The sequence below is a fragment of the Nestor notabilis genome, unplaced genomic scaffold (assembly GCF_000696875.1).
Source record: "Nestor notabilis isolate BGI_N333 unplaced genomic scaffold, ASM69687v1 scaffold31378, whole genome shotgun sequence".
Lineage (NCBI taxonomy): Eukaryota > Metazoa > Chordata > Aves > Psittaciformes > Psittacidae > Nestor > Nestor notabilis.
The window spans coordinates 1-27,827 of record NW_009941971.1 but is presented as its reverse complement, the minus strand read 5'-3'; the positions used below and the strand labels follow the sequence as shown (position 1 = coordinate 27,827).

General features: G+C 48.9%; 1 protein-coding gene across 1 annotated transcript; it reads left to right on the top strand.

The window, feature by feature from the left end:
- Nucleotides 1–411: 411 nt before the first annotated feature.
- UIMC1 (ubiquitin interaction motif containing 1) lies at nt 412–27,238 on the top strand (the record flags this gene model as incomplete). The annotated part of the gene is made up of 11 exons (XM_010021162.1): nt 412–502; nt 5,537–5,661; nt 5,957–7,093; nt 10,584–10,648; nt 13,186–13,274; nt 14,199–14,278; nt 17,512–17,680; nt 22,906–22,984; nt 24,532–24,652; nt 26,357–26,420; nt 26,853–27,238. Coding segments are annotated over 11 exons (2,406 nt in total), but the record flags the coding sequence as incomplete, so codon positions are not given.
- Between the last annotated feature and the right edge of the window lie 589 nt (nt 27,239–27,827).

Sequence of the window (27,827 nt, the reverse complement as noted above, 5' to 3'; positions counted from 1 at the left end):
TAACTATTCTATGATTCTATGAAACAGTCATGGCTTACAGGTGTGTGATGTTCAGATGTGAAAAGGTTTTGCTTTTCTGATTTGAGTGCTGACAAATACCAATGTTTTAGCAAGGCACGAATTCTCTCTGAAATCATGGGCAGCAGGTGCAGTGCATGGTGGTGACTGGCATGAAGTCTATTGTCTCTCCTACTTCTCTGTTTATGTCAGTCTGTAACTCTTTTTGCTCATTATGCTTATCACACAGCTTTTAATAGTTACAGAATGTGCTTGAATTATGTTTGAAATTCAAATTTCACACAAATAGAGGCTTGTTCTTGAACCAGTGTTTGTGTCTGAGTCGTGGGGGGGAGGGAGCTGGTAGTATTTCTTACATGCTGCATGCACTCACCATGGTTTTTTCCATTACAGCAGGAGTCAAAGGAGGAGAGTGGATTGCAAAAGAAGAGAACAAAACAGCAGCTGGAGAAAACGAAGTTTGCTGCTAAGAGAAAAATTGCACGTAGGTCCCGAATGTGGGGCTGGGGAAGTAAGACTGGTGCTGAGCAGCTTCTGCTGTTCATGTTAGAGATTACTTCCTTTGCAGTAAGGCTGTGATGTGGTGGGGGATGCACAGATCCTGGAGAAGACCCTTCTCAGGGGTGAAGTTTGCCTTTCTGAATAGACACACTGTCACTTGTTTTTTCCCCAGGCACAGACTGGTGCACTTCCAAAATAAGTGTGCGAGGGTGTTGGTTCTTCACCAGGTTTCAAACTCGGTTGAAGATGATCTGAAAGCACTGTCAGTCACAAACTGCCTTCCTGTTCAGGCCCCTCTGCTGCTGTCTTTCCCTGAAACATCACGATGCTCTGACCTGGCAGTTGCAGCTCAGGGAAGATCTGAATTGCAGTTGACAGTTCTCTGAAATCATGGGCTCGTAGGCAGCCGGAGAAGCCAGCAACATTGGGCAACACAAGGAAGGGTGTTAAGAACAAGAGATTTGCTTTATGTCATGTTGCTGTTACATAAAGTGTTGGTGCACCCACATCAACAGCACTGTGTACAGTTCTGGTCTCTCTATCTCAAGGATATGGTGGTGCTCCAGAGAACAGCAACCTGTGCCATAAAAGGGATGGAGCAGCTGCTTTATGAGGAGAGACTGCAAAGCCTGGGGCTACTCTGTTAAGAGAGGAAGGTGGGATCAAAGTTCACCTTAGGAAGGCAATGCCTCAGCTGAACACACAGCTCTTGTTTACCAGCTCCTACAGCCAGGGTGCAGTCAGTGGAAATAGCAGGAGATAGGTTTAAAATGGGTGAAGGAAAGCAATGCTTCATATCGCATGTAGTGAACACCTGGAAGTTTTTGTCATAGGAGGCTGTGAAAGGGGTCAGCATCAGCAACTTTAATAAGGGATTAAATGCATTCATGGACAATAGGTTGATAAACAGATGCCAAAGGGATCAGGCTGGGCTCTTCCTGCTCGTATTCTGCAAGCAGCATTTCTGAATGCTGGGGATGTACAAGTAGAAGGGACCACTGAGCTTGGCCAGGCCTGTACAGCACCACTTGTTACAGCAGCAGGGCAGCTGGACATCACTCTACCCCAATGGATCCGTGCGTCTGTTCTTGCACTCCGCAAGGCAGCTAGCATCTTAAATTCAGAATGTTTTAAAATGGGAGAGATGTTGTCTCCTGCAAAACCCAAAGCAATCACTGAACAAAATGGAGCACGCCAGCCCAGTGCTCCACAAGCAGCAGCAGTTGGGCTTGTCAGTCCTCACAGGGCCTATGTGAATTAAATTGTTTTTAATAGAGGCCTAAGGCCATAGCAGGAAACAGCCTGGCTCTTTGTGGGAGTTGAAACCCATTGTGCGTGTCCTGGGTTGAACAAGTAAGATAGCAAAGGCTGAGATGGGGGGAGATTGAGTTCTTTAGTTTGTTTTCTTCTTTTTCTCCCAAAAGAAACAGAACACCAAATAAACATTGAACACACACCCCACCCCACCCCCCCTGAGGTGCTGTTAAAATGTGACCAAACATATGGTGCTAAGAACAGGGAGATGCTGAAGTTGGATGTCCTCATTGCATCGTTGAGTGCGCTGATGCTGTGTTGAAGGTGTTTGGCGTGCTCCAGAAAACCCACAGGAAACAGGGACAGCTCTCCAGCCATTGTGTAATGAGGAGTTTCGCTGCATTTCTAGAAGTTGAAATTATTGATAATGGTTTTTCTCTTCCTGGGGCAAAACCTGCCTTTTTTCTTTGGTGTGTGTGTCTCCTCGAAGCGGAGGAGTTTGGGGGTGTTTGGTGCCACCTGGTCGGAGGGAGGTCTTTTGTTTAAGTGCATGTGATGGTGGGTCTATTCTCTCATTTATTGGAAGCTATAATTAGACTTTTGGTGTTTGCTTTTAGGCAAATTAAGATTTGAAGTAGTAATTATTTTTCCCAGTGTCTTTAAATAAATTCTTTGAATTGCGAAGCAAATTGGTCTTTTGTAAAGATCTGGAGCTTCTGGGTAGAGCACGATCTTTCTCCTCAAAACTGGAACGTTTCAGCTACTCGTAGGCTCTGATTATAAAGCGTATCCTCCCTTTTTTGCTTTGTTGTGGTTTTATTCATTTTAACCTAAAGCCATAACTTAAATATATCTGTGACGTTTCATCCTGACAGGATAAATGGAAATACAAAACCTAAAGAAGTCTCTCTTTCTTTTTCTGGAAGAAGCCAGAGCTTTAAAGCACATTTGAATGTTTTTATTGTAATTTCACTTTGGATATGTGGAAATACTGAGATCCTGCATCTCTTATCTTTGAGTAAATCTCTTACTAGTAAGTGCTAGAACTCCAACTAGTAGGGTTTTGCATCTAATTCACTTTGCAAACGTCAAGCTGGAACATAAATCGCTTAGCAAATTGCCATATTAGCATTTAAAAAGGTTCTGAAATGGTTTAATTTGTTTAGGTCTGCAATAGCTTTAAAACAGTTCTCCCTGACCCCTCCTTCCCATCTGTGGGTCTCTTGGATGCCCTGGTCCCCAGAGAGGCGCTGGGATTTCCTGCTGTGTTGGCATGGCTGTGTGGAGAGTGGATTTTGGAGTGTGAGACGCACAATTCCCAGCCGGAGGTGCCGGCGTTTCCCTACCCGGCAGCAGGAGCGATGTGTTGAGCATAATGGAGCGTGTCTGTCCAGATGGAGAGGGGTCGTTCCTCCCAAGGGCTGTGGAGCCCCAGCCCCGCAGCATGCTCTGGGAACGCTCCAGTGCTCTGTTTGCACACACTGGTCTGTTGGGGGTAACGCAACACTCTGGGTTTCTAATCATGGTAAATTATGACCAGTGCAATCAACATCAGGTTTAATAAAACACACGGTGCTGAGAAAGGATCAGACATGGAGCACAAAATCCCCTCGGCTCCACAGCGCTCAGCTTAAAGCAGGTCAGGTCTCCTGGAAGGCATGAGCAGAGCTGCTCTTTCCTCTCCCCACCGTAATGCCAGGTGGATTTAAACTCGAGATTTCCCCATCTCGGGAGCACCTACTCAAGTGGAACATGCACTAAGTGCATCTTGTTTGTCACTGGTTTCTTTGCCAGAGGCAGCATTTGTCTGGCACATTCCCTGTCTCTAGAGGGGAAATTGCTGTGCCAGGGAGGGAGAAGAAAACAAAATGTACAGTAGTAACTCGCCAAAAAAATGTTTCTTTTTATTAAGCTTCATGGATGTTGATAGTCTGAACTGATGAACACTCAGCCCCCTGTTTTCATTTAAGCACGTGGAAAGTCTTGTCTTGTGGGGCACCGATCACGTGAATCTGTTTGCTTGCACATGGAAGAGTGTGCAGGATCTGGCCTGATTGCTGTGATGGTTTGGGCAGGGAAACAAATCAGCTGAATGCTGGGGAGGTGTTTGGTATAGTGGAAACACTGTGTATTACTGCTGTTCTTGTGGACAGGAGCCTTCTTCATACACTGAACTGTTGTGTGCTTTCCATTAAAGGATGCTGCTTTTTTTTTTTTTGCCCTGGTCCCTCCTGGCTGTAACATCACAGAATGACTTTGTCCAAGGACAAAAGAGCCCCATGAGCCCTGAGTGCACTGCAGTCTGCCTTCACTTCAACCTCTTTCTTAATTTTTAAAGAAATTAACCCCCCCGCACCAAAACCCCAGCCTACAGCTAAGTGCTGATTTAGAAGGACACATAAAAGAATCAGAACAGTCCAAAAATGCTTCAAATCCTGCTTGGTTAGGGGAGAACCAGCCTGCCATTAGCAAAGAGCTGGGGGAAGGGCAAAGCAGAGCCTGCTGCTGTGTTGATGCACCTCGATGCAGTAGTGCCGTGGTGTACGGGCTGTGCTAAGACCAGTGCAATCCCAGGCTGCTTCAAGGGAGGTTGCGCTGCTGTGGGAGGAAGAGGATGGGTTAGAAAATGGGAGCCTGCAACTTCGGAATGCATCTTCATCCAGGGAAACGTCTGTGCCTGAAATGGGCTGCAGCGGAGGCATGTTTTGTGCTTGGGCGGCCTTCCTGTTCAAATCGTGTGTCTTAAAGATCTTATGGCCCATCAGCAGCAAGCCTTTTGATTCATGCATGAGATGGTGCGTGCCGGATTCTGCCTGAAGGAGGGAGCGGGTTCTGAAGGAAATCTGTCAATTTGTCTCAAGTGAGAAGATGTATTTTTCAGCTCCTGAGAGTGCTGTTGAGTTGTTTTCCAAGCTGCATTCCATTCTGCAGGCATTACATGTTTTAAGCATAGTGGAAGTGTTGGGTTGAATCTGAGTAAATAAGTGTTTTCCAAAGTAACTAACTGCTTTGTTTCTAAATAGCCAGTCTCAGCTTCTGGTTTGCTCTTGACTGTATCAGGAAGAATTTTCTGCTGAAATAGCAGTTACAAATGTAGGAAACCTGTTCCCCATGCATGACTGACTTAGTGATGCAGTGGAGTGGTGATGTGAGCAGAAGGGGGATGTATGCATGTGAAAGATCCTCCATAATACCACCGAGCAAGGAACATTATCCTCCACCGAGCTTTCCACCTGCGGCTTGGGGTGAACAAATGCAGCTTTCTCTCTTAGGTAGGTCTCCTGTGGTATTGCAGGTATCTACGTGTCAGAAGGCAGCGAGATGTGCTTTTTGGCTGGTAAAAAAAGTGTATTAAAGAAGATGTGTTCTTCAGCCTGCCTTGCTGCTGAGCCTACCCGATAGAAAAAATGAGCACACTTTGGAAATCTGTCCTTTTCCTCTCCTTGAACACATGTTCTGCAGCTGTAGAGTGTGTTGTTTGGTGAGGGCAAATAAAATATTCCATTGCAGTTAATATAACCAGGGAGCTGGAGACTAGATTGCTGTAGAGACCCTGACTGAAGTTCCTGACTTGGGTTACCTTTTTCATTTAGTGTTGCCTGCTCTGGTTTTGGTGGCACCTTTTCAGGAGAGCTGAGGTTTAGACGTTTTGCCCTGGGGAGGTGGGACCCTTGGACATTTCTCCCAACATGTTGGGTATATGTTGGCTGTTTACATAACACCTGCAGCTGTGAACTGACGTTTTCCTATTCTTCTGCTGTAGAGATGACTGAAGAGGAACAGTTTGCACTGGCCCTGAAAATGAGTGAGCAAGAAGCCAGACAAGTGAACTGTCAGGAAGAGGAAGAGGAGGAGCTCTTGAGGAAGGCCATTGCTGAGAGCCTTAATGTAAGTGCGCTTCTGTGAAGAGGCTTACTAGGGTTCTTCAGCTCATGCTTTGTAGGCTTGCTTTGCCACATTGCACAAAACAAGGTTGTAGTGGAGGCCTAGCTATTTCCAGCATGAGCTGGAACTGCAGCAGTTGCAGAGTAGTTGTTTTGTACCATTCCTAGAGAGTGTGGCAAATGAAGTCAAGCCTCATCAGTACCCTATTTTGGGGTACAGGGTTCTGATCAGAATGGAGGGTCTGCAGTCCAGCTCTTGGTATGCTTTGCTGATAGAAAATCAACCTTTTGTTTTTCAGAGCTGTCAGTCCTCGGACTGCACTGATGCAACCCCTCAGTTGTGTGCAGAAGGCCAAAGCCAGCCTGCCGAGAAGGAAGGCTCTGAAATCCTGGGAGGTCTGGCGCTTTGCCCTGGCACCCCTCGCTCCGAGTGCAGCTCCCACTCACAGAGCACCAGAGCTGATGGGAATGGACAGATGGATGTCGCCCGGAGCCCCCTGGTAGTGTTGAAGAGGTTAAGCCAGGAAATTGTTGAAAGCTCACTAGTATCCAGCATAATCGTGTCTCCGGGGAAGGGCCTGCCTGTGACAAGGTCAAGTGAAAAGCTTTCCTCTTCAGCAAAAAGTGATTCTAGTAACACATTACCCAGCACTCTCGGAGAGGACCTCGTCTGTCCAAGTCCCACCTTTGGCAGGGTGACTCCAGGCTCCCGGCGACTGACACCTCGCAGACTGTTCATGAGCTCCTCCAGCTCTTCTGGAACAATAGGCCACGAGCCAAAAGAGCAGCCCCTGCCCTGCACTGGCCATTATGTAGGGGAAGCTGGTGCTGGGAGCTCAGCCACACTCTGGAAGAGCTGGACTGCAGAACAGGGTGGCAGCCCGATGGGGAGCAGTGGAGAAGCAGGTACCAAACACAGCTCACAGCCCAGGCACGCCACCAAAGTCTGCGTTTCCACAGAGCAAGCAGAGCAGAATGAGGTGCCCAACAGTACCCCTGAGCTTTGTGTCCTGAATGCAGAAGAGAAGCACAAGCAGCAGGAGGCGAGAGACACAGTGCACTACTACTGGGGCATCCCCTTCTGCCCCAAAGGGGTAGACCCCAACCAGTACACCAAAGTCATCTTGTGTCAGCTGGAAGTTTATCAGAAGAGCTTGAAGCAGGCTCAGAGGCAGCTACTGCATAAGAAGGAGTTTGGTAGCCCAGTTGTGCCCAGTCCTTCCTTGAGCAAAAATGAGCTTGGGAAAGAAGAGCAGATAAGCAGGGAGAATGGGGTTGCTGATGGTACAGAAGATGGAGGCCCAGATGGGCAGAAGGAGTCTGAGAGCATGACTTGGCTCCTGCCTTCAAAGAGGAGGGAGGCAGAGAGTCTGGGGCACAGCATGGAAGAAGAGAATTCTACTTCTGATGATGAACCAACTACCAGCTACTGCCAGGTAAGAGCTTCACCACTGAGTAGAGGTTGAACATTCCTGCACTTCTGTCCATTTTAGGGTTCAGTCCCTTCTGCAAAGCAGGCACTGCTGTTTAATGCTCCCCTTAAATGTAGGGACTTCCTCCCCTAGCCACACATCTTACTGTGAAAGAGAGAGGGGAAGTATAGAGGCTGCTGCCCAGCTCATAAATGGCAGGGGCCATTGTGCAGCCTGGCAGTCGTCCATTAATGCACCACTGAGATAAAGAGTTGCAGCTGACTTGTCCCTCTCCAAAGGGTGTAGCCTGGCAGTGTGTCAGGGTAGGGGGCACAGAGATGATGCTGACCATCACCAGCTCTGGCAAACCAGTTTATAAACCCATGGCCATGTGTTTTCCTTCACAGACAGAAACGTGCCTTTTGTTCTTGCAGTGCAGCTTTTCCTTTTTGCATCTACGTGCTCACCTGTGTCGGTCCAAGCTTCACCCTTGCTAGGGCTCTTTTTTCCTCGTGGCCCTGCGGTTGTGGCCGGCAGAGACTCTGCCTGCTTGCAGGCACCTTCTGCCTGCCCCGGGTGATCTGTCACCGCAGCCGTGCTCATCATCCTTGTTGTGGGGTTGGACACCTTCTCGGCTCGCTTGTTGGGGCTGCTAGACGCTAGGTGTCAGCCTCTGTCTCCATCAGGGCTCTTGTTGGAGCGGAAGGCAGCTTTCTGTCACTGCTAAGTTTAAACAGATTGCTAGTCAGATGAAGTATTTATTACTGCTGTATTTTAGGTTTGTGTCAGCCTTTTCCAACCCTCATTTTTCATAATGACTTCACTCCCGGATCATTGTATAACTTTATTTTCTCTGTGACTGAAGCCTCAGCTCTGTTGTTCCTGTTTTCAAGTGTATTTGATCATTTACCCTGGTGTTAGAAAGATACTTAACTTGTTTTGTGATATTTATATTCTGTCTTGTAATATTGAACACTTAAGAAAAACGTCATGTCTGCATTTTCTGGTTGCAGAAAAAGAGCAGAGCAGCCTGTGCTGAAATGTGACTTTTTGTGACAGTGCTTTGGCTTGGGTTTAGCAGATACGGATTTAAACAAGCCTTAGAGGTGACCTGCAGAGGAAAGAAACTGACTTGTGCCTTTTTTCATTTCTTTAGGATATGTACAAAAGACCTGAAAGGTTTTTAAGGCAAACTGCTTTCTTTAATTCTGTGTCTTTTCCTGTGGAAATGGAGGTGTTATTAATCTGGAAGATTGGGGTGACTGCAGGTCTGTGGAGGTGTGTGCTAAAGCCCTTGGAGAGCTGCAGCAGCTGGGAAGGGCATGAACTCTTAATCAGTATTGAAAATTGTGGGGTATTTTATTTTTATATTATCTGTTTAATGCTAATATCTAATTAATACTTGGGGAGAAAAGAGGTTTCAGTGGTGCTTAGTGGGAACTTGTAATGGTCTCATCCTGACCACAAGAGCTCAAATACCTGTATCGTGTATGTAGATGCAGCCTTTCTGGTATTTTTAAGGTGGAAAAATAAGGAAGGGGGAGGGGAAGCAGACTTCAAAATTTCAACCCTCTCCCAAAATTTGCCAGTCTTCTATTTACTTGAGAGGAAATTATTTCCAAATGCCCTTTCATCTGCCTTCTCGCACCCAGCTTGAGAGGTTGCTCCTTTCTCTCGCCCCTCTGTGCAGTCGCACGCCGAGGCCAGTGCAGGTGATTTACTTGCAGGATCGATATGTTTGATGTTTGCTTGTGCCTCGTCTCCATTTTTTTTCCTTCTATCAAATACAATTCCACTGGCAGTGACAAAGGAGGAGCTTGGAGCAGTCGTGTCCCCACTGTGCTGCATCGCTTGCAGACATACCCCTGATGCCTGTGCTGCCCTGGGGCTCCCCAGTGCCCCTGGGGCTACTTTGCTGATGGGGCTGGAGATTTTAGGCTGGGGATTCAAAGCTGTCCTTGAAAAAGCTTCGTGTGCTGTGTCTTGTACCAGTGAAGTAGAGGTGCAGGGGATGTGCTTAAAGGGGGTTGCCTGTACCTCTGCTTTGAAACCTCACCTGGAGTGGGCAGAGACCTTCCACCCTGGCAGTGGCCAACTGCTGTGACAGGGATGTCTGCACAAAGCAAATGCCCTTTTCAGGAGATCTCATAGCCTGGGAACCGGCACTAACAAACCTCAGTGCTAATAGAATAAATTCTTTCTCAGCCTTTCAAATTAGGTTAGGGGACACTTGGTCTTTAAAAGATTCAGAGGGAAAAGGCTCAATTCTGAAGAGTTAGTTTGATGACCTGAATTAGTGAATTAGTGCCATGTCTTATAACATATGTAGTAGGAAAAACAGAAACATGGCCCAGTATTCATGACCAGAGCAGAGGTATTAAAATATGCACAATTCAGGAAAAAAGAGAAATAAAAATAAAGGAGGAGGTGTGGTATTTTATGTTAATGATGAGGTAGGTTGTGAAGAAGAACAGTGTAGATAAAACAGAATATTTGGGGGCTTAGAGTCACTTTAGGGAAATCTGACAGGAGGCTTTGTTTTGGTGCTTGCTGGGGAAGTGCATCAGCCATCCAGGAGTGGAGCTGATTGAAGTTGAAACCTATGGTAGAAATCAAACTCGGAGAGTTTAATAGACTCGAGGAAGGGGGAGGAAAACCCCTTGAGTTGCTTTGAGAACTGGCATGAGAAATTGCAGGCCTGACAGCAAGGACTGCTAATAAACCGTTGTAATTCCATCTGATTAGAGAATGGCAAGTGTAACGTGTACACTGGAGAAGAAGAAAGGGAGCTGGGTAATGACTGGCATGTTAGCCTGACCTTGGCACTGCATAAGGCTTTTGAACAAATTTTAAAGAAAAGAATAAGTCGTAGAGCTAAATGAAAAATGGGATAAATGCAGAGGGATTTACCAGTTGTAGATTGTGCAGGTTAATCTGTTCCCTCTCTTTGATGGGACAGCTGATTCCCAGTCAAGAAAAGTGCCACAGATGTTATCTACACAAAATTTCAGAGAAGTACTTCTCATGCTCATTGGCTGTACTTGTTGATCAGGTCACCCCAGCTCAGGCAAATACATTTTAAACTGGAGGAGGTGAGGGCTGCTGGGGGGCTGAGGGGAGTGTGAGGGGACACTGAAATCCATGGGTTGCCTAGCTCAACACAAATGGAGATGGAGAAGAGCTATTGCCGCTTACAGGTGCATCAGGATAGGTGGCAGGAACAGGCAGAGGGTGTGGAAGGTGCTGGGCAAGGTTGGCATGAATGGATGGTCATGGAATGTCTAGGCAGCAAGGCAACAAAAAGTACTGCCAGGTGTTATCTCAGGGAGCTGCTGAAACACCTTACCAAAAGGAGTGATGGAGGAGAAAAGCTGACTAGTTCAGGATGGATACTTGGCCATTTACAGGGAAAAAAAGTACGTAACAGGGTGCAATGGACAGAACCTGATGACCCATGACAGATCCTGGCTGGCTGTGTGCATTGTTTGTATGACACCAGAATGTTCCTTTCCAGGTGTCCCAGGCGCTCCCTGCAGACGATGCGTGCGAGGATGGGGAACCTATGCAAGTTGCACAGAGGTGAGGAGGGTGGTTTTAGAGTGTGGGGCTCACAGGCTTGCTCTGGAGATGGGGGCTCTGCCACTCTCTCTGCAGTGTTTTGGGGTGCAGTCTCACAGGGGCTGGCTGCAGGGCTTGCTGGAAAGGCTGTCTGCTGTTGTGTATTCCTGGAAATCCATGGATCTGGAGCAGCGTGGGAGAGAGGTGGGACACAACTAGGGAGAAGAGATCAGTTACGCTTGTTACTTTATAAAACATGCAAGGTGCATCCTGGTACAAGTAGGAGGACTTGATCCTTGCCCTCTGAAGCTAATGTGACATGGTGCTCTAAAGCTGTGGAGATGGGGAGGTGAGCTGAAGGTGAGTTATAGCGATGCCATCACGTGGTCTGCCTGGGAAGGCATATAGGCAGCACGGTGGAGGGTTTACTGGATTTCTGTGTGTATTTTTATGTTCTTGCCTTACTGCTGAAGAGGAAAGAAGGGAGGAGGAAGCCAGACGGCACTGCCTATCAGCCAAAGATAGAGTGCAGTGCTCCAGAAAAGCCACTTCAGCAGATGACAGGTGTGGGACAAGTCAACATGATTTTCTTCAGATTTAAGCCTACTCCTCTTTTCCGTTTTTTCCTTCTCCTTCCTGTGGGATGCAATTCTGCAGTGAAGGCTGTGGGAGAAGAAGGGCAAATGGGAGAAGATTCAAGGAGCAAGTTACAAGAGAGGCCAGATAATGTCATGTTTTTAATTTGCTGGGTTTTATAATTTAAACCTGCTTTGGAACAGAACTGCCAACTCTCCTCTGATCTAACAGCATTTGGCCTGAGCAGTTAATATCAGTATGCAGAGTATGAAAATCCCTCTTGCTTGCACCTTTCTAACAAGCTTAAAGCTCTCCTTGGGGAGCAGGAGAGACCTGCCGCTGCCATTGCTGCTGAGGTTGCTGATTCTGTGAAAGCTGGGGTCTGAGCTCGTGTGCTTGTGTGGAAGGCACAGAGGTGTGTGCTCTGCAGCGTTGCCTTCTGCTTAAAGCAGAAGAGCCAAGGGCTGAATATGGGAAGAAAGGGATCTCTTCCATTTGTGTGGCTAGTGGAGTTAGTTCAGGACATTCCCCAAGCTGCTCAGGAAGCTCCTGGCTGCCCCTCTTGGGGCCTGAACACAGCTGGGTGCTGCAGCCCGTCCGTCAGCAGCTGGCACATCTGCAGCAAGGCAAGAAATGGGTGCAGTCTTTGCAGTTTTGTGCACATTAAGTGTTGCCATCTGGCTCCTGGTAATTTGCCAGCACATCCCTCTCTCGGGTGAGGCTCAGGCACCCCAACCGGCTGCCCTCAGCAGCACTTCACAGCAACACATGGCTCGGAGCTGTCTGGAGGTAGTGAAGCAGTTTAGGAAGCGGAGCAGTGGGAAGAAGCTGCTTTGCTTTCTGTGGGCTGCTCTGCCTGATTGTTTTACACTTTGTGTGGAGCAGGGTACATTGGGGTTTTAATAAATGATTATAGGCTTTGTTACCAGGAGATAGTTGGTGTAGCAAGAAATGTGGTTTGACTTCAAATTGATTAGCCCATTTTATAAATGTCATAGCAAGTTGTTTTGTGTGACTTCTTTTGAAGTGAGCCCTGATGTTAGACATGGAGTAAAACACTCTCAGCCTGGATTCATAACAAATGCTCTGAGATGCTTTATTTAGAGAGAAAAGCCACTTGAGATTTCCTATCGGAATTTTGTTATTTATCATAAGTCAGCAGTGGTTGTTCTCTCCTCTCTAAGGCCTGTGGTTGAGCTTAATAAATTTTGTATTTGTCAGTATGGGGATTCATGTTTTTAAAGTGTGTTCTTGCATACTTGATCAGACTCATCAGAAGGCCACGCGAGGTGTGGCGCGTGTCAGCATGGGTGCCAGACTTACTCAGCAGTGCCTGCTTGTTCCAGAAAGACATTGAGCAGTGTTGGGAGGGAGAGAAGAAAAGGAGGAATCCGAAGGTCAAAACGAGAGGAGCAGTACCCGGTGCTGCCCAGAGGAACCGCCACACTAATGCTGCTAGGGCTTTGCTGCAGGGAAGCCTTGCCTTTTGTTGCATCCGTGCTGCTTCTGGCTGCTGTGCACAGTGATAAGGGAGAAAATTAGCAGTGTGAGGAGGGAGAGGGTAGTGTGGAATAAAGCAACTCTGTGTCTTTTCTCTGTGGGGATTTCGTTCCTTAGATAGAAAGAAGCATAGTGCTCATACCTGCACAACTCCCAAATCTTCCAAGAGTAAAAAGAATTGAGATTCCCACAGTTCTGAGCATACTTTTTTTGCTCCCTTGACATGAGATAGTGGCCCTTTGTGCCTTTTTGTCAAGGGCTTCTAGAAGATAAAAATGTTCCCTTTGGTTTTTTTGCTTAGGACAGCTTTTTATACCCATATTTTGCTGTTAGCCTCGTCTGACTATCCTATTTCTGGCTATCGGATATTGACCGCTTGGAAATTATGGCATCCTCTGCTGTCCTGAGCTGCATGAGGCAGGCTGGTGTGGCTGTCACACCTACTGAATTGGAGATTGATATTGTATTTATATTTTGAACAGCATCTCTGTATTGACCCCACTTGGCACTAAAAGGAGCCCAGATACTGCCACAGAAAACTCTGCTGAAGAAGAGATCTCTGTCTGCCCAGGTAAGAGGCACTTGAGAATGTTCTGAACTTTGCAATGAAAGTTACACAGTTGTAAAATTCAGAGAAAAGAAGAAAAACTTCAAGTTATCCCAGCAGAGATTCATTTCCCAGTCTCGTTTGTCAGGGCTGAAATTATTCAGGTAATTTAATTTGATTCCCTGGTTTTGGACCCATTTCCTATCAGGCAGTTCTGTGACCAGAAATTGCTGGGGCCTTGCTGCTGAAGAGACAGCAGGATGTAGATGGGTATTGGGGCATCACTCAAACCAAGGTGTCAGGAGTGGGCTGTTCAGTGCCCAGTCAAATTTTCAGTGTCAAAATATGTGTGAAGTGTGAGAGCTGAAATAATTTTTGTCTTAAATTACTGCGTTAATGAAACATGTTTGGGACCAATGAGTTTTTCTTCCTTGCTTTGTCCTACCATGTTTGAGATTTTCCAGTTCAGGGTTTTGAGTGAGAACATTCACGAAGAGCCCATTCCTGTTCCTGAGCAGCTGTAGAGAGGGGGTCATGGTGGTGCTTGGAGGCAGATTTTGTTGCTAAGGAAGGCACGGTGGTCTAAAGGAGGTGTGACTGTGAGGCAGGCTGCAGAAAGGAAGCTCTGTTTGTCTTGATGCAAGAGAGAGCTCTATTCTTGCTTTGTCTGTGTCCCAGCAAGGTCCCATGCAATTTCCCTGTGTCTAGTCTCACTCCCCGTGAAGCTGCAAAGCTGCGGTGGCTTTGTCCTCGCACCAGCGTGCTGTGACTTTAACCCCTCATCCAGCTGTGTCGTTGCACATTGTCTGATAACACTGGTGGCAAGTCTAAAAAAGATGTTTTGAAGCTGTGAAAGCGCTGTTAAGAAACGGGCTGAGTTACATCCACAAGTGAGGAGGTGGCTTGGGGGCTGCAAACCTGTGCTAACATGGAGGTGTTTTTCTGCAGAGACCCAGCCGAGTCCACAGGAAGCTGTTGAGGTGAAGGGAGAAGAGCTCTGCTCGGACCCTGGAGGTGCATCTAACCAGGTACAAGACACTGAAGCTGGGGAAGGGTCCTGTTTTCCAGTCCTGCCTTCTAGACGTTGATTCAGCAGAGCTGTGCTGGTGTTTCCCTGTGGGCAGCTGGGAGCTTGGATTTTTGCTTTGGGATCCTGACAAACAGTTGCCTCTTCGCTTTTTCTCCACTACTTTGTAACTCCAGTCCCTTTTGGCTGGGGACTGTTCGCAGCTGCTTCTGGAGCCTTTCAGTCTTGTAGCTGGAGAGTTATAAATCCCAGCTTGTTCTTTTGTACCACACACACTGCTGTGGCAGAGGATGCCATCAGTGGGGGTGGCAGTGCTGGTGCTTGCCCATGATGGGCAGCGATACAAAGGGACCCCAGGAGCTGTGAGGGGAGTCCTACAACACCTCAGTCACTTGTGTTGTGACATGCTTTTCCCTGTTACAGTCTTCTGAATCTTGGTGTTCTCCACAGACCACCTCAAAGAGGCTAAGAGGAAAGGTTCACCCAGAAACTGGGCTGGGATAAAGGTGACATTGAAGTGCTGAGGGCTGTTGGGTGGTTTACAGTCCAGGCAGACTGACCTCAGCCTGGGAATGTTGTTTTCTGTTCACAGTAAGTTCTGGCAGGGCCATCCTCATACCTCTGCTGCAGATGTGCGCTGTGTGGCTCCTTTCCCTGTTGTCACACCTGCGCAGCAATTGCTTCACAGCTGCCGCTGCACCAACGTCTGACTTTAGTTCCTGCTTCTGATAAAACTCCCCTTGTCTATTAATTTAGAGAGTGATATCAAAGGGGTTGCCAAGTACTCCTCTGGCAGGGTACATGAATACAGAGTTGTACGGCTCTCGACAAGACGACTCATTTGTGGAAAGCTCATTCTGGGAGTCTGCAGCTTGTACAGTGTGTCTGGAGTGCCGATGTCTCATAGTCGCAGGCTTCTTAATAAACCAGCTTCTGCTCTCGTGTGCCTTTCATTCTGCAGGTATCTCCAAGCACTGTTTAGTCAATTAGAGACTGCAGCAGTGGGAGGTGGAGGGCCTGTGCTGAGCTGAGTAGCCTCAGCCACCGAAGCACGTTCATGACCCGTTTGTCTGTGGCCAGGACACTGCCCTGTGCCTTGTGCTTTGCAGAGAGTGCACAGGTCTCACACCCCTGCCTCGACAGCGCAAGGTGATCAGCACAGTGTTTTAAGCAGTGCAGTGGGGCTTCCTAGGGATTGTTTGGCAGCATTATCATTGGCAAGAGGTATCATTCCAGAGCCTGCAGCACTCCAGGAAGACAGCAGAAACAGCTACAGTGCATCAGCAGTTAGCATGGAGCAAGCACAGACCGCAGGGACTGACTTCTTCCTAGCAGATGCTGAGCCAGGACTCAGGAGTCTTCTTGTTGAGCTCAGCCTCTAGCATTGCTCTTGGCTCACTGTTGGCTGGAAGTACTATGTCTTGTAGGCAATTTCTTCTGCTAAAGAGGAGAGGTAACAGTCTCTGCCTCTGACAGGGGTGGTTGGTTGTGCAGTTGAGGTTTTCCAGACTGTTACAGCACAGTTTTGTACAAGCAGTTTTGGGACTGTGGTGTCTTTTGTTACAGAACGTTGCATTTCCATTTAAAATTAGTAATTTACCACCAAATGTAGGCGGGCAGGGTGTGCAGAATCAGAGATCTCCTAAGATTGCTTTAGAAATGGCAGCTAGAAGGAGCAGTGCCTGCTGCTTTTCCCATCATGTTTTCCTGTGTGTTGTCTGACGAGGATAATGCAGGTTTGATCTGTTCATTTATATCTGACACACCTTGTTTTTTTATGACTACTCTGTGTGACGCCCCACGGTGAGGACTTTGCAAGATGCAGGGACACTGAGATGTGAGAGGAAGGTATGAGTGCTAATGCTTAAAGTGATGTACTTCAACAGCCTGTGTTCAGCTGGAGGAACTCGTGTGGCAGCTCCTCTGCAGAAATCCAGAGTAAAGAGCCTCCCTGGAAATGAGAGAGGTGTTCCTGGAGCTCGGTCCTGTGACCTTTCAGCCGGTGTCTGGGAGAAAGGCATTTTGTGGGTTGGATTCTTATTTTGAGGCCCAGTCCTGCAATTTTTTGCATAGCTGCTCTGAGTCAACAAACTGCCTTCCTTCCCGTTAGGACATAAAAATCAGGATCAGACCCTCATTTGGAAAGGCAAGTAATAAACTGAGCAATGTGACAAAGTGCTTTGGTGGCACCGAGCATCTTGGCTGACCCCAATTACTGCTTCCCTGAAATTATACCATTGGAGGGAAGCAGACATCAGTTTTGCTGCACACTGTCTACATGTCACTGCTTAGCCCAACAGAAAACTCTTCTGTATTATTCTTCTATAGATTTCTTCTATATGGTTAATATTTAAATAACTTTAAAATCACTGCAGGGAGGGAAAGGTTCTTTCTTAAATGTGGAGAAGTCTTCTAGCATGCCTGACTAGGCAGATACCTAGTTACGAGTGAGATGGCAGCAGTCTGCTGTGCCTTGGGAACATCAGTAGCATAGGGAGCAGGCTGTATCTCTGCGGGTGGGTAGTGGAGCACCTCTGCAGCTGTGTAACCAGTGCAAAAAGAGAGTATTGGTGAGTGGTAACAGCACCCAGAAAATAAACACAAGCTGTGACTTTGCTCTGATGAAAAGCCACTGCTAGTAATTCTTTGTGGCATGGATTTTTAATAGTGTTGCTTCTCTCCTTGATGTGTGCCCCCTCTGATGGCTGCTCCAGCCACCTCCTCTAGAGAGGAGGAGCAGCTTCCCCGGACTCCCTAAGAGCGCATCTTTTCATCCTGGGGGAAGCTCTGTTCCCAGACAGTGCTGCCTGTGTAGCGTGGCTCATGTCCAGAAACTGATGAGCACAAGTCAGGTGTTGAACTCTTGCTTTGCCCCATGAATTTTCCATCAGTTTCGCTTCTGAGCTTTCCTGATTAATGGAAGCTTTGCCATTTTTCTGTGGTAGTACAGGTGATGTTTGCCTTAAATGGTGTGCACGGCTGTGCAGGGAGGTTTCACCATGATTCAGAAGGACATTCTGCCTTTGGAAGAAGAATTAGTTATTAGTGCTGCACAGTTTACTCAGCCAGTGGTGTTATTTCTGACCAGTGTATGACGAAGGAAGAATAAAACTTCCCAAGAAAAACTGAGTCTGTGGGAGGGTGTGTAGCTCCCAGACAGCATGGAGTTCTGCACCTAGGGAAGAGAAAGAGAAATGGCACAATTAACTGTCTAGCTAATTATTTCTTCTTTAGGCTGGTGGAGATGAAGATGTTGGTGGGACCGTGGCTGAGTGCAGTCCTACTGCTGCTGACTGCGTGTTGTGCCCTATGTGTGACCAAGGCTTTCCTGCTGCGGAGATCGAGCTGCATGCCATGTACTGCAACGGTGTCGTGGGACAGGAGGCTGGCAAGGACAGCCCAGGTCTGCTGAGAGAATTGCTCTTTGTGTTCATCCCCTTCCCTGTTACTTGCAGCCAGATGCTGCAGTCTTGTCCCTCTTGGGATGTTTGGTGCATAGCCTGGCATGGAGGGAGGTTTGTTCACTCTGGCTTGTTCTGTCTCCAAGCTGGCCAGGAGAGTGTTATCAGAGGCTTCTGTTTCCAGTGCGTCCTGCGCAGAGATGTCTTCTCTCTGACTGACTTCATAATTCATCACATTATTAGTCCCTTGGAAAGTGTACAAACAGAATATTACCACAGGTTCTAGCCCTGGATGCTTCAGGCAGTAGTCATAGGACATATCTATTGTCTGTTGAGGACCTGCAGAGAAGCTGCCAGTGGTAGAAAATGGCAGCTCCTGAGCCACGTGGGTGAGCATCTTCCAGGGCTCTTGAGAAGGGAGAGTGTTCTGTGCCGCTCCAAGCACAGCCTCTGCTCTGCAGCGAGTCTGACATTTATATGTGCAAAAATGGCTTGTTCAGCTGCAAGAGATTGCAGAAAAGTTTCCCTCTTGTTCCTCTAAAATTGCAGAATGATAGCTATCGATCCGGGAGCTTGGATTTTTCTCCTTCATGTGAAGTGAGGCATAGAAGCACAGTCAGAATGCCTATATTAATCCTCTTCAGTCTTCTCTGTATCAGTTTTCCATAGCCAACCTTTGTAGAGCTTAAGTGAACAAATAACACCGGTTGGTTATCAACATATTCAGTAAGTTACATTCTAGCTCCTGCTTGAACTGTAAAGTCTATGTTAGCACAATGTCACATAATACTAAAGTAATAGCTTGTAATAAAATTAACTTTTTAGGTTGTGAATATATAATTTTCAGTTACACACTGGCTTATTAAATGCAACCTAAATCTGTGATGTTTAAGCAATTTGAGCAGATCAAAGCTAGTACAAGAACTGTAACTTCTGCTTTTCTCTAGCAGGAGGAAGTTTCACCACATAGTCTTAATGCAGAGTTGATGTAGTTTTAAAATACAAGGTCCCTGTTATACTAAATCTGTTAGGATATGACATAGGTCCTGTCAAGATAACAGGGGCCATAGGAGAGGCTGATACTGCTTGGTGCTTAGTTTTGGTGGCGAGTTCTCTCTGCAGGCACAAACCAGCTGCTAATGCAAGTGTTCAGCTCTAGCAAATCACAAATTATCACAGTTCCTCTCCCATCCTCAACACTGATAAAGGTTTTATCTGTGCTAGAAAATGGAGCTGAATTTTTAGTATGCCTTTTAGCAGGACTATCTTTGACCCTGTGGTAGTCGGGTCCCTGGTGTGGCTGGACTGTGAGTGTATCCATTGATCCTGGGGAATCCTGACTGTAACCAGGAAAAGGCTTTGAATTCTTTGGCAGTGGGAGGGAATTTGTTCTTTCCTTTGGTGTTGGTTTTCCACAGGACAGAGTTCAAGGCTGGCCTCTCTACTCTTCTTCCAGGCTGGTCTCCTTGGGGATGTTTGTAAGGGTAGTTATTCTGGAATTGCTACTCTGCTGTTCTAGCTTGTGCAGAACAGTCTACCCATAAGAAAACCAGACTGAAATAAAAGAGGTATTCACCTGCAACAATGGCTCTAAGCAGAGTGATGGTTTGGGGACAAAATCACAGTAATTTGGGTTTTCTATTGCCAGTTATTCTAGTATTTTCCCTGTAGAGACCAGGCTTTATTAGCCACAACAGTCTGTGATGCCAGTGCTGTTTGCACCAAGGCTTTCTGCAGGACAGTGAGCTTCCTGGACTTGGAGCAGGATGTAATGTGGGTCAGAATCCTGCCTGGCTTGTGGGGCACCTCACTCCAGTTCCCAGTGGCTGTACAATGGCAGCAGTCACCCAGAGAGGTCTCAGCTGATGGGCTGGTCAGTGGGGTTTGGGTTCAATAGGCAGGGTTGATGTTCAGCTCTGCGCAGAGGACAGACAGTAGCTTGGCACAGCTGTGCAGGTACAAAAGGACTCTGCTTCTGGCGCTGTTACCTTGGCATCCATCACTAGCACAAAATCCATAGGAAAAGCTAATGCATGGGGAGAAAAAAAGAGGTGGGAGAGTTGTCTTCTGAAGCAAATGCCAGCTCCTGTGTGGGTCCAGAAGCTGTTCTCTACTGCTGCAGCACTGTGTGCTCTTGGCTGGCTGCTAGCTTCCTTGAGAGTGCAGCAACAGCCTTGTGTGAGAGAAAAATCAAAGTTCTGCCCTCTAAGCCATGTCCTGATCTGTTAAGAAAAGATGGCTTTGGTTTTCCTTTGGTGCTTTGGGTCAGGGGTGCCTGGTCTATCTTCGGACTTACTAATTGGATTTACTTCTGATGTCTCTAGAACTGCAGATTATGCAGTCCTGCAGACTATAGCTGTCAGTGGGCTTCATTTTATGGTTACAAAGGATGGGTCCTTGCTGGTTTTACTTCTCTTCATCCCTCTTGTAATCATGCACGAAAGTCTTTCAGTGTTGCATCTCAGGAGGCCAGCTCAGCCTGGCTGATATTTAAGGACAGGTTTTCAAATGAGGTAGCTGGGTAAGAGGAGTTAAGAGTTGCTTCCCTCACATATGTACATGGTTGCCCTGGCTGGATGCCCAGACCACCAGATACCTGGGCAGGATGAAAATCTGATCCTGAATTTCCATTTTCCTGTGGGCTGAGTAAACAACTTTGCTGTTGTACCAGGCTGGGGAAGGTTCGGGTCACAGGTTTCCAGCTTAGTGACTGGTGTTAATTCCAAGTGAAGGAGTGGAGCCATGGAAGCACTGCACCAGCTCACTTTTCCTTCATGCACTTACTGAAGGGCTCGCTTGTGTGACATGGGAGTGCTGGAGTCACCGCATCCGCTGCTGCTGCCAAGGAGGAATCTGCTGGTCTCAGTCTGGAAGTGAGTCTTGGCTGCTACTGAGTACAGCAAAATCTCAAGCTTTGTGATATACTCTATTCCTCTTGCCTTTCATCTACATGGTCCCAACCTCTTAGTTACCAAGAGATCCCATGAAAATGAGCATTTGGTATATCCCTTCCTCCCAAAGCCTCAAGTGCAACCTGATGTCACTCTTCAGCAGCAGCACTGGTGCTGTTAAAAAGCTCCTGATATCAATAGGAGTGGCACTGACACAGCAGAAAGAGTAACAGAAGGAGTGCAGAGGAAAGCTTCATCACTTCTGAGAAGGGACAAGATGCCAGCGAGCCTATCCCTGTTAGGATCCTGCACAGAAAGTGGAACGGCTGATGGTGAGAGTGGGAAGGAAGCTGGTGGAAGTGCTGAGCCAGAGAGAAGGTTGTTCTTGGGCTACAGAGTGTGTCTGACCCAGCAAAGAGCTTTGCATCTGGGAGAGTTAAAAGGCTTGCGTCACACAGCAAGGTTAGCATTGCTCTGTGGTGGGGGTTTTCCCCATGGCAAGTCTTCTCCAATCTTCTGAAGACCCTTCCTGCAGCTGAGCACCATGTTTTGTGGGGGGGTTGCGCCTCACCAACCAGCCCTGTTCTCTCTCCTGTGCCTCTGCTTCCAGCAGCGCAGCTGGGGGGCTTCCCATGGGCAGCTGCAGAGCTGGGCCCAGACGTCTCTAACGGGCCCATTATGCCAGATGTGTTCACTGCTTTTGGAAGGAAATAGAACTGATTAGCACCTGAGCTGGTGCACGAGGCTCCCAAGGCGGTGTTAAAGGAATATTAACAAGTGCATGCTGATTTGGAGAGCGGCTCTCACCACGCTGTCAAACGCACATGTGAGATGGGCTGTGGGGAGGCTGGATGGCCTTGGGGGTGGCCGCTGTTACCAGTCCTCCTCATCAGGCTGCCACTTCGAATCTGAGCCAGGCCAAGTCAAAGAGAAATGTCCGCTTCAGTGCCTGTGAGAAATGAGCTGTTGGTATCAGTCATCGCCTACAAGACAATACCCACGTCCAAGGAAACCCTCGAGCTTCGTTCTTCAGTGTGGATGTCTCCTGTCAGCCCCAACAGCTCCTGAGCATCTCGCAGTGCATTTGCTTGTTGTGGCTGCAGATCAGTGATTGCTTCTAAGGGATAGGCCATGTTGTATCAGCATCATGGATAGATATTAGGGTTGCCTAACACTCTGGAAATACGGGGTTTTGCTAAAACTCTGAAGGATTCCCTTTGTTCTCTGAAAAATGTTGTGTATCCCTTTGTCATGCCAGCAATAAGAGGTTTGTCATGCCTGTACCTTCGGTTCAGACCTTTCTCCTAATGAGATTATAGGAATCAATGTTACTGGGATGTAAAATAGCTCCCTGCATTGTCCCCTTAGCCAGTTTGCCCAAGAGTACTGACTGTGACATCTGTTTTGGAGCTGGAGTCCTGAACATCCCTGGTGAGGCAAGCTAAGCTATCTGATATGTTCCCTGAGGATCTTTGCTGGTGGCATGTCAACAGGAATATGCTGAGAGGAATTCAACTGAAAGAGACAACGCTCTGGCGTGCTCCCTGCAGATGCCTGGAGAGCAGGTTTTGGAAGGCTGCTGGGGCTTGCTGAAGGAACAGAAATTGTTGGACCCATCATCATGCTGGTTGGCCGGGATCTTGCTAGCTACCCACATGTGCTGGAGCTGGCCTTTGCCTGCTAAGCACTGCTGGTGCTTAGCCCTGGTAGAGATCTTCACCCAGAGGCCCCACAGGACTCTTTGCAGACAAAAGTACAGATCACCTCCAGTTCACGTGGGTGAGTGTAGGCTGATTGTTGTAACCTTCCCATTCCAGCATGAGCTCTTCCTACCACACCTGCAGAAGGGTCTGTGCCTCTGCACAGCCCCTCTCAGCTCTCCTTCCCACAGCTTCCAGTTACCATGCTCCCTCCTGCAGCAGGCAGGGTGCTCAGTTTGGCAGGGCCGGGGCTGTGCTGCTGGAGCAGCTGTGTAGCTCTTCTCCCAGGCTGTTGCACTGCTGCAGTCAGCTTTAAAATGACTGTAAACTACATATTGTTGATCCAGCTGCTTCTGGCAGAAGAGTTACAGTGTGAAATGGCTCCTGGCTCCCAGGAAGAAGTATCAGGGGGATACTTCTGCAGTATTGCCCCTGAACAAAGGAGAATTGGCCAGCTACCTCTTCTGCAGGTCTGAAAAAGACCCTGCCCGTCCCAGTGCAGTGTTTCTTTGCCTTTACCATCACTTCTATGGCAGCTTTGAGTGGAAGCAATTGAAACTTGTTGCTTTCATACATGGCGTAGGGGTGCTTTTGGGGTGGATGGCAGGTAACCAGCCCTTCCGGTTTTTCCTCTAGTGCTCACCCGGCATCAGAGAGAGGTGAGAAGAAAAGCAGCCAGCAGTGAGAGCGGCCCATCATCCTTAGACATTGACAAGTAAGTAGGTATGCTTGCCTCTCCAAGATTGTTTCTGTGCTTCCATTCTAGCTTGCCTGTGGATGTCTTTATTCCTGTAGAAATGCTGGCCGCTGGCCTTACAGCGGTGTTTCCCTCAGAAATAGTGGCCCCTCGTTGCCTTTTGTAGTGTGGCTATATTTAAACTGAAGCAAGAGGAACTTGCTGTTCTCAGATTGTTTATTTTTGCACTAATTTCCCTTCAGCCCAATCCATGATGGGTCAGGGGTACGTGGTCTCTGGCCATTGTGGGGGGGCAAGCTGTAGCTAAAATGGTGCTAACTCAGCTGGTTTCTAATGGGAGATTTGAGCTTGGTAACCCGGGCATAAGAAGGGGCTAGGACAGAGAGGCTGTCAATATGGCACCTGTAGTGATATTCTTAATTAAATTAGACTTTCAGAATAGCAGTGGCTTTGTTTAATCTCTTTCCATGCAGCCCCTCCTCCTGCCACCCACACAAAGCATCATAAGAGAGGATCTGACAGTAAAATCCCTGCTATGGAAGCAATTTTGCTGTTACAAACAGTGGATGGCAACATCACTAATGGAATTAGGCTAATTATAGAGAGGACAGCTTCTGTTTAGACACATTATCTGGGTAATCAGCACTGACTGGAAAGAAAATACGGGAAAAGTACTGCAGAGTTTTGCTTGATGGGGGCTCTCCAAAAGCATTTTAGAGCCTGGGGTGAGTTTTACTATGAGAGCACTGCTTATCAAACTGAACGCAATGCTGCTGGGGCTGGTCCCTGGGGATTTGTCTCTTCTTGGAGATGGTCCATTCCTGAATAGCTCCTGGGCTGGATACTCCCTTCATGAAGAACCGGTGCCCTCCTGCATGGTTCATTCCCTGCCAAGAGCCAGTGTGGAAGCAAGTGTAGCTGTGTAAATCCATGCCTGACCTTCATCTCCTTTCAGCCAGGATAATTTTGTTCCCAAGCACGCTTGGGAAGGAGGGACAGGGATGTCCTGCGTGAGCTTGGGCATCTTCTACACAAATGAATGGGTTTGAGGAACACACTGTGCCAGCCCCCCAGCAGGAGTGAGTGCTCTGCATTGCTCTCCCAGCATGGCATGATGTAAAATGGAGACAGTGCAGAGAAAGACTTGATTTACTAGTCAGACAAGTTCATCCAGCCCTGGTAAAATGTCTCTCTGATTTAACACACTTGGTTTGCTTTTCAGGCGGAATTTAACTCCCCTTTGCAAAGCCCTTGTGCTTCATTTCTGTGGATTTTGACAGGGTGCTTTATGTCTGGGGAGAAATCAGTGGTGTTTGAGATAGTTAGATGAGCAGATTTGATTACTGTCCCGCTGCTGCAGCAGCAGGATACAGAGAACAGGCAGGGAAAACTGATAATCACTCAGTCTTTGCGATTGGTGCCGGCCTGACCCCACTGAGCAAGACCTGATCTGGTGACACGTCTTCTCCGTGGCATGGCCTGGAGGAGGAAAGTCACTGCTGGTGGCTGGGAGCCCAGTGCAGGGTGAATCCTAATGTGGTGCTCTGTCCTTTGCTGCCTGGCAGGTGTGAGAAGTGCTACCTCTGTAAGTCACTGGTGCCACTGCTGCAGTATCAGAGGCACGTGGACAGCTGCCTTCAGGCTGCTAGGCAAGCTCAGGGAACCAGGAGGCTGCGAAGAGCCAAGGTGAGGGGAGACCCTGCAGACCATCTCCTTTGCTTTGCGCTGGGTTTCGGGCTGGGTTGGCAGCAGGAGCTGTTTCCCTGGTTGACCGGATGAGCTGACCTGGTGTAGGATTGCCTGTCTCTGCGGGCTGCTGTGGCCAGACAACTCGTTGCCCTCCTTCCCACGACACTCTCTGAGAGCATGGACCTGTCCCAGGGGTGAGCTAATCCGGCAGAGCTGCCAGTAACCCCTCCAGCAGGCAGACAGCCAGTGCTGTCCCGCTGCCAGACAGCACGCCTCAGTCCTGCAGGCTTCCTCGGCTGAATATAGATGGAGGGCAGTGTCAGGGTGACAGGCATATCTGACTTGATCCACAAGCCCTTTCCCATGGGGAAGGCTTCAGAGCCAGAGCAGGGGGAACTGCTTGGTGCTGAGAGTAAACTGCAGCATCCTGGGGGAAGTGTGGAGGTGTGCAGGACATGCCTTGCTAGAGGAGGTGGGAGGCAGGAGTATGGGTAGCAGCTTGTTCACAGGCACTCACCAGGTATTGGTCCCCACTGTGGTGTTCCTGCTTTGGAGCACAGAGAGGGTCCTTCCAGGCCTTCCCGCTGCTTTCTGCAAGCAAAGCCTTAGTGCCACAGCTTTGCCTGCGCTCAGAAATGTGGTTCTCAGCATGAAGATGCAACATGATGTCTTAGTTTCATATAATCCCTTAAATCCATCACACGCCTCAGCCCTTTGGGGATTCAGATGCAAATGATGAGATTTCTGGTGAATGATTTTGGCTGGGATACAGCCAAGTGCTGTGGTACAGAGTACTGCAGGGCACGGCTGCTCCTTCATGTGACCAGCTCTATGGGGGATGTTTGGCTCTCTCCCTGTGCCCCACAGCCAACTGGCATGTGGGGTCCTGCACACAGGCACGGGCACAGGGTATGGGGAAAGGTGCTGGAGCTGGGTGGCCATTCGGGACAGCTCAGCAATGCTCGGTGTTTCCTCCGGCCCTGCTTGTGCCAAGGTGGGGAACTCACCAGGGGAGCAGGTCATGCTGGGCATGGGCTGGGCTGTTAGAAAGCTTCCTAGTGGCATTGTTGGCCTTGCAGGTTCCTGCCACGGCACATTTTGGCGTGCTTTGCAGCCCCACCCCACAGCCAGGATGCCAGTACCTTCTAGAGCATTTCTGGAGGCAGGGAGCAGCCAGGCCAAGTGGTCTTCTCTTAGCCTGCATGACCAGAGCAACTGCATCTTACCAGAGGCTGAGGGGGGGCACAAGGTATGTGTTCCTTTTCTGGCTGTGCCCTGGAGGAGGGCCCTTCCCTCCAGCACCAAGCCCCTGTGCCCTCAGATGGAGCAGGATGGAGCCTGCCCTTGGACTGCAGTACTGGGGATGTGCCTGAGCCCCTCGTGCTCACATTCCTGTGACAGCCCTGTGGTCACTGGCTGGGCTCAGGGGTGGCTTCCTGCACCCTGGCCTCCCTCTTTACTGTGCTCTGCTTTATTAACTGCCCTCAGTTGCCTCTGATCAGGCACTGGTCAGGCTGAGAATGGGGCAATGCCATTCCCGTTGGCAACTGGCTGTGTTCAGCTGGAAACCTTGGAAATACAGCATTCCCTCTTGTATCCAGCTGGACCCAGTGGGCTAGGGGAGCATGTGGCTACAGGGCCACCCTGGCTTTGGGGTTCCCTCTTGGCAGCACTGTGACAGTGTTTCTCTCTCCTTGGCAGGACACTGGAAGGCAGGAGAGGGGACTCCTCAGGATGCTGGAGCTCTCGGAGAGCAAGTCTGCAGGTGGGAAGCTGCTTTTTTTGCCTGGCTGGCTCAGGGCTGCCCTTTCTCAGCTCTCCCTGTTAGGTCCCACTCAGCCTGGACTGTGCCGTGACAGCAGAATCCTGTTGAAGGGGTCTGTAATTCCTGAGCAGAGCACGGGGCTGGGGCTTAGCTGGTTGTAAGCACCACCCAGCTGGCTGCACACATCCCTTCCTCTGCCCGCTGGACCGGTGCCAGCACCCAGAGCCTTTGCAGGGGTAGAGGTGTGCTCTGAGCCATCCAGCGGGGGGTGGCAGGGTGCTGCTGTCTCTGCCTGCGCATGGGTGCTTTCCTCCATGGATCCAAGGACAAGAGGAGATGAGCAGGGAGAAATGCTCTCAGCAGCACCCTCCTTCCTTGCCCATGGCTCATGACAGAGGGCAGTCAGGCAGGGCTGACGTGCTCTTGTTGCAGGTGCTGATGCGGGGACCCCCCTCCCTGGACTAGGAGACCAACAATCCCCTCCTGCTCGCCCAGCCAGAGGCAGAGGGCCGATGGGGAACAGCCCCAGCTCCCTTCGGCACCTTCCCTTCAACATCTCCCCTGTGAAATCCGGCATCTCCTTCTTGGAAACCACGGCCTGCGTGTTGGACTTGGAGCCACAAGCGGCTCTTCATCTGGGCAGCCAGCAGCAGACCAAAGGCTGCCGCCGAAGATTTAAAAGGCACAAGTTCGGAGTCAACCGTGGGCATCAGTTCCCCTCCATGGCACTGTGTCCCTGCTCCACCGCAGCCCCGTTCTCCCACCCCCTTTTCTATGTTTTCTACGACCTGTGCAGGGAGCACTGGGTGGAGCAGTGACTGTGTGTTTTATAGGTGCCTGTGCAGCTTTGCTCTCTGTTAAAGAAATGGAAATATATTTATGTATGTTTTTATGAAACTGCAGCAACACTGAGGAGCTGTGCTGTCTTTCTCTGGGGAAATGGGAGGCACTGGAGGGAGGAGAGGAAGAACAGCACACTGAATCCAAAATCACAATTATGCAGCCTGTTTTCTGGCCTGGGTCTCTGGGAGGTTGTTGGTAGCTCGGGGAGCCCCTGGGCAGGGGGCTGCAGGGCGTAGCACTGTTAGGAGGGGTATGTTGGGCAGAGGACACCTCCGTGCCAGCTGCCTGCTGCAGTCAGCGGATGTGGAGACCAGTGTGACAGCGGTGTCCCTGTGTCCTTGGTGGCTTCCCCATCCACCGTGTGCCTGGAGCCCACTGCCTGCGCGTAGGATGGAGCCCGGGCTGCCCTGTCTTGTCTCCCATTCCCCAGGAGCACTCTCGTTCTGCTGCAGCGCCCCTTGCCAGGAAGCGGGTGGATGTCTTCTGACTGCACTGCTTAAGTTAACGCGGGGCTAATGAAAGCCGGGACCTGAAGTCAGACAGCGCTGACGGCAGCCGAGGCGC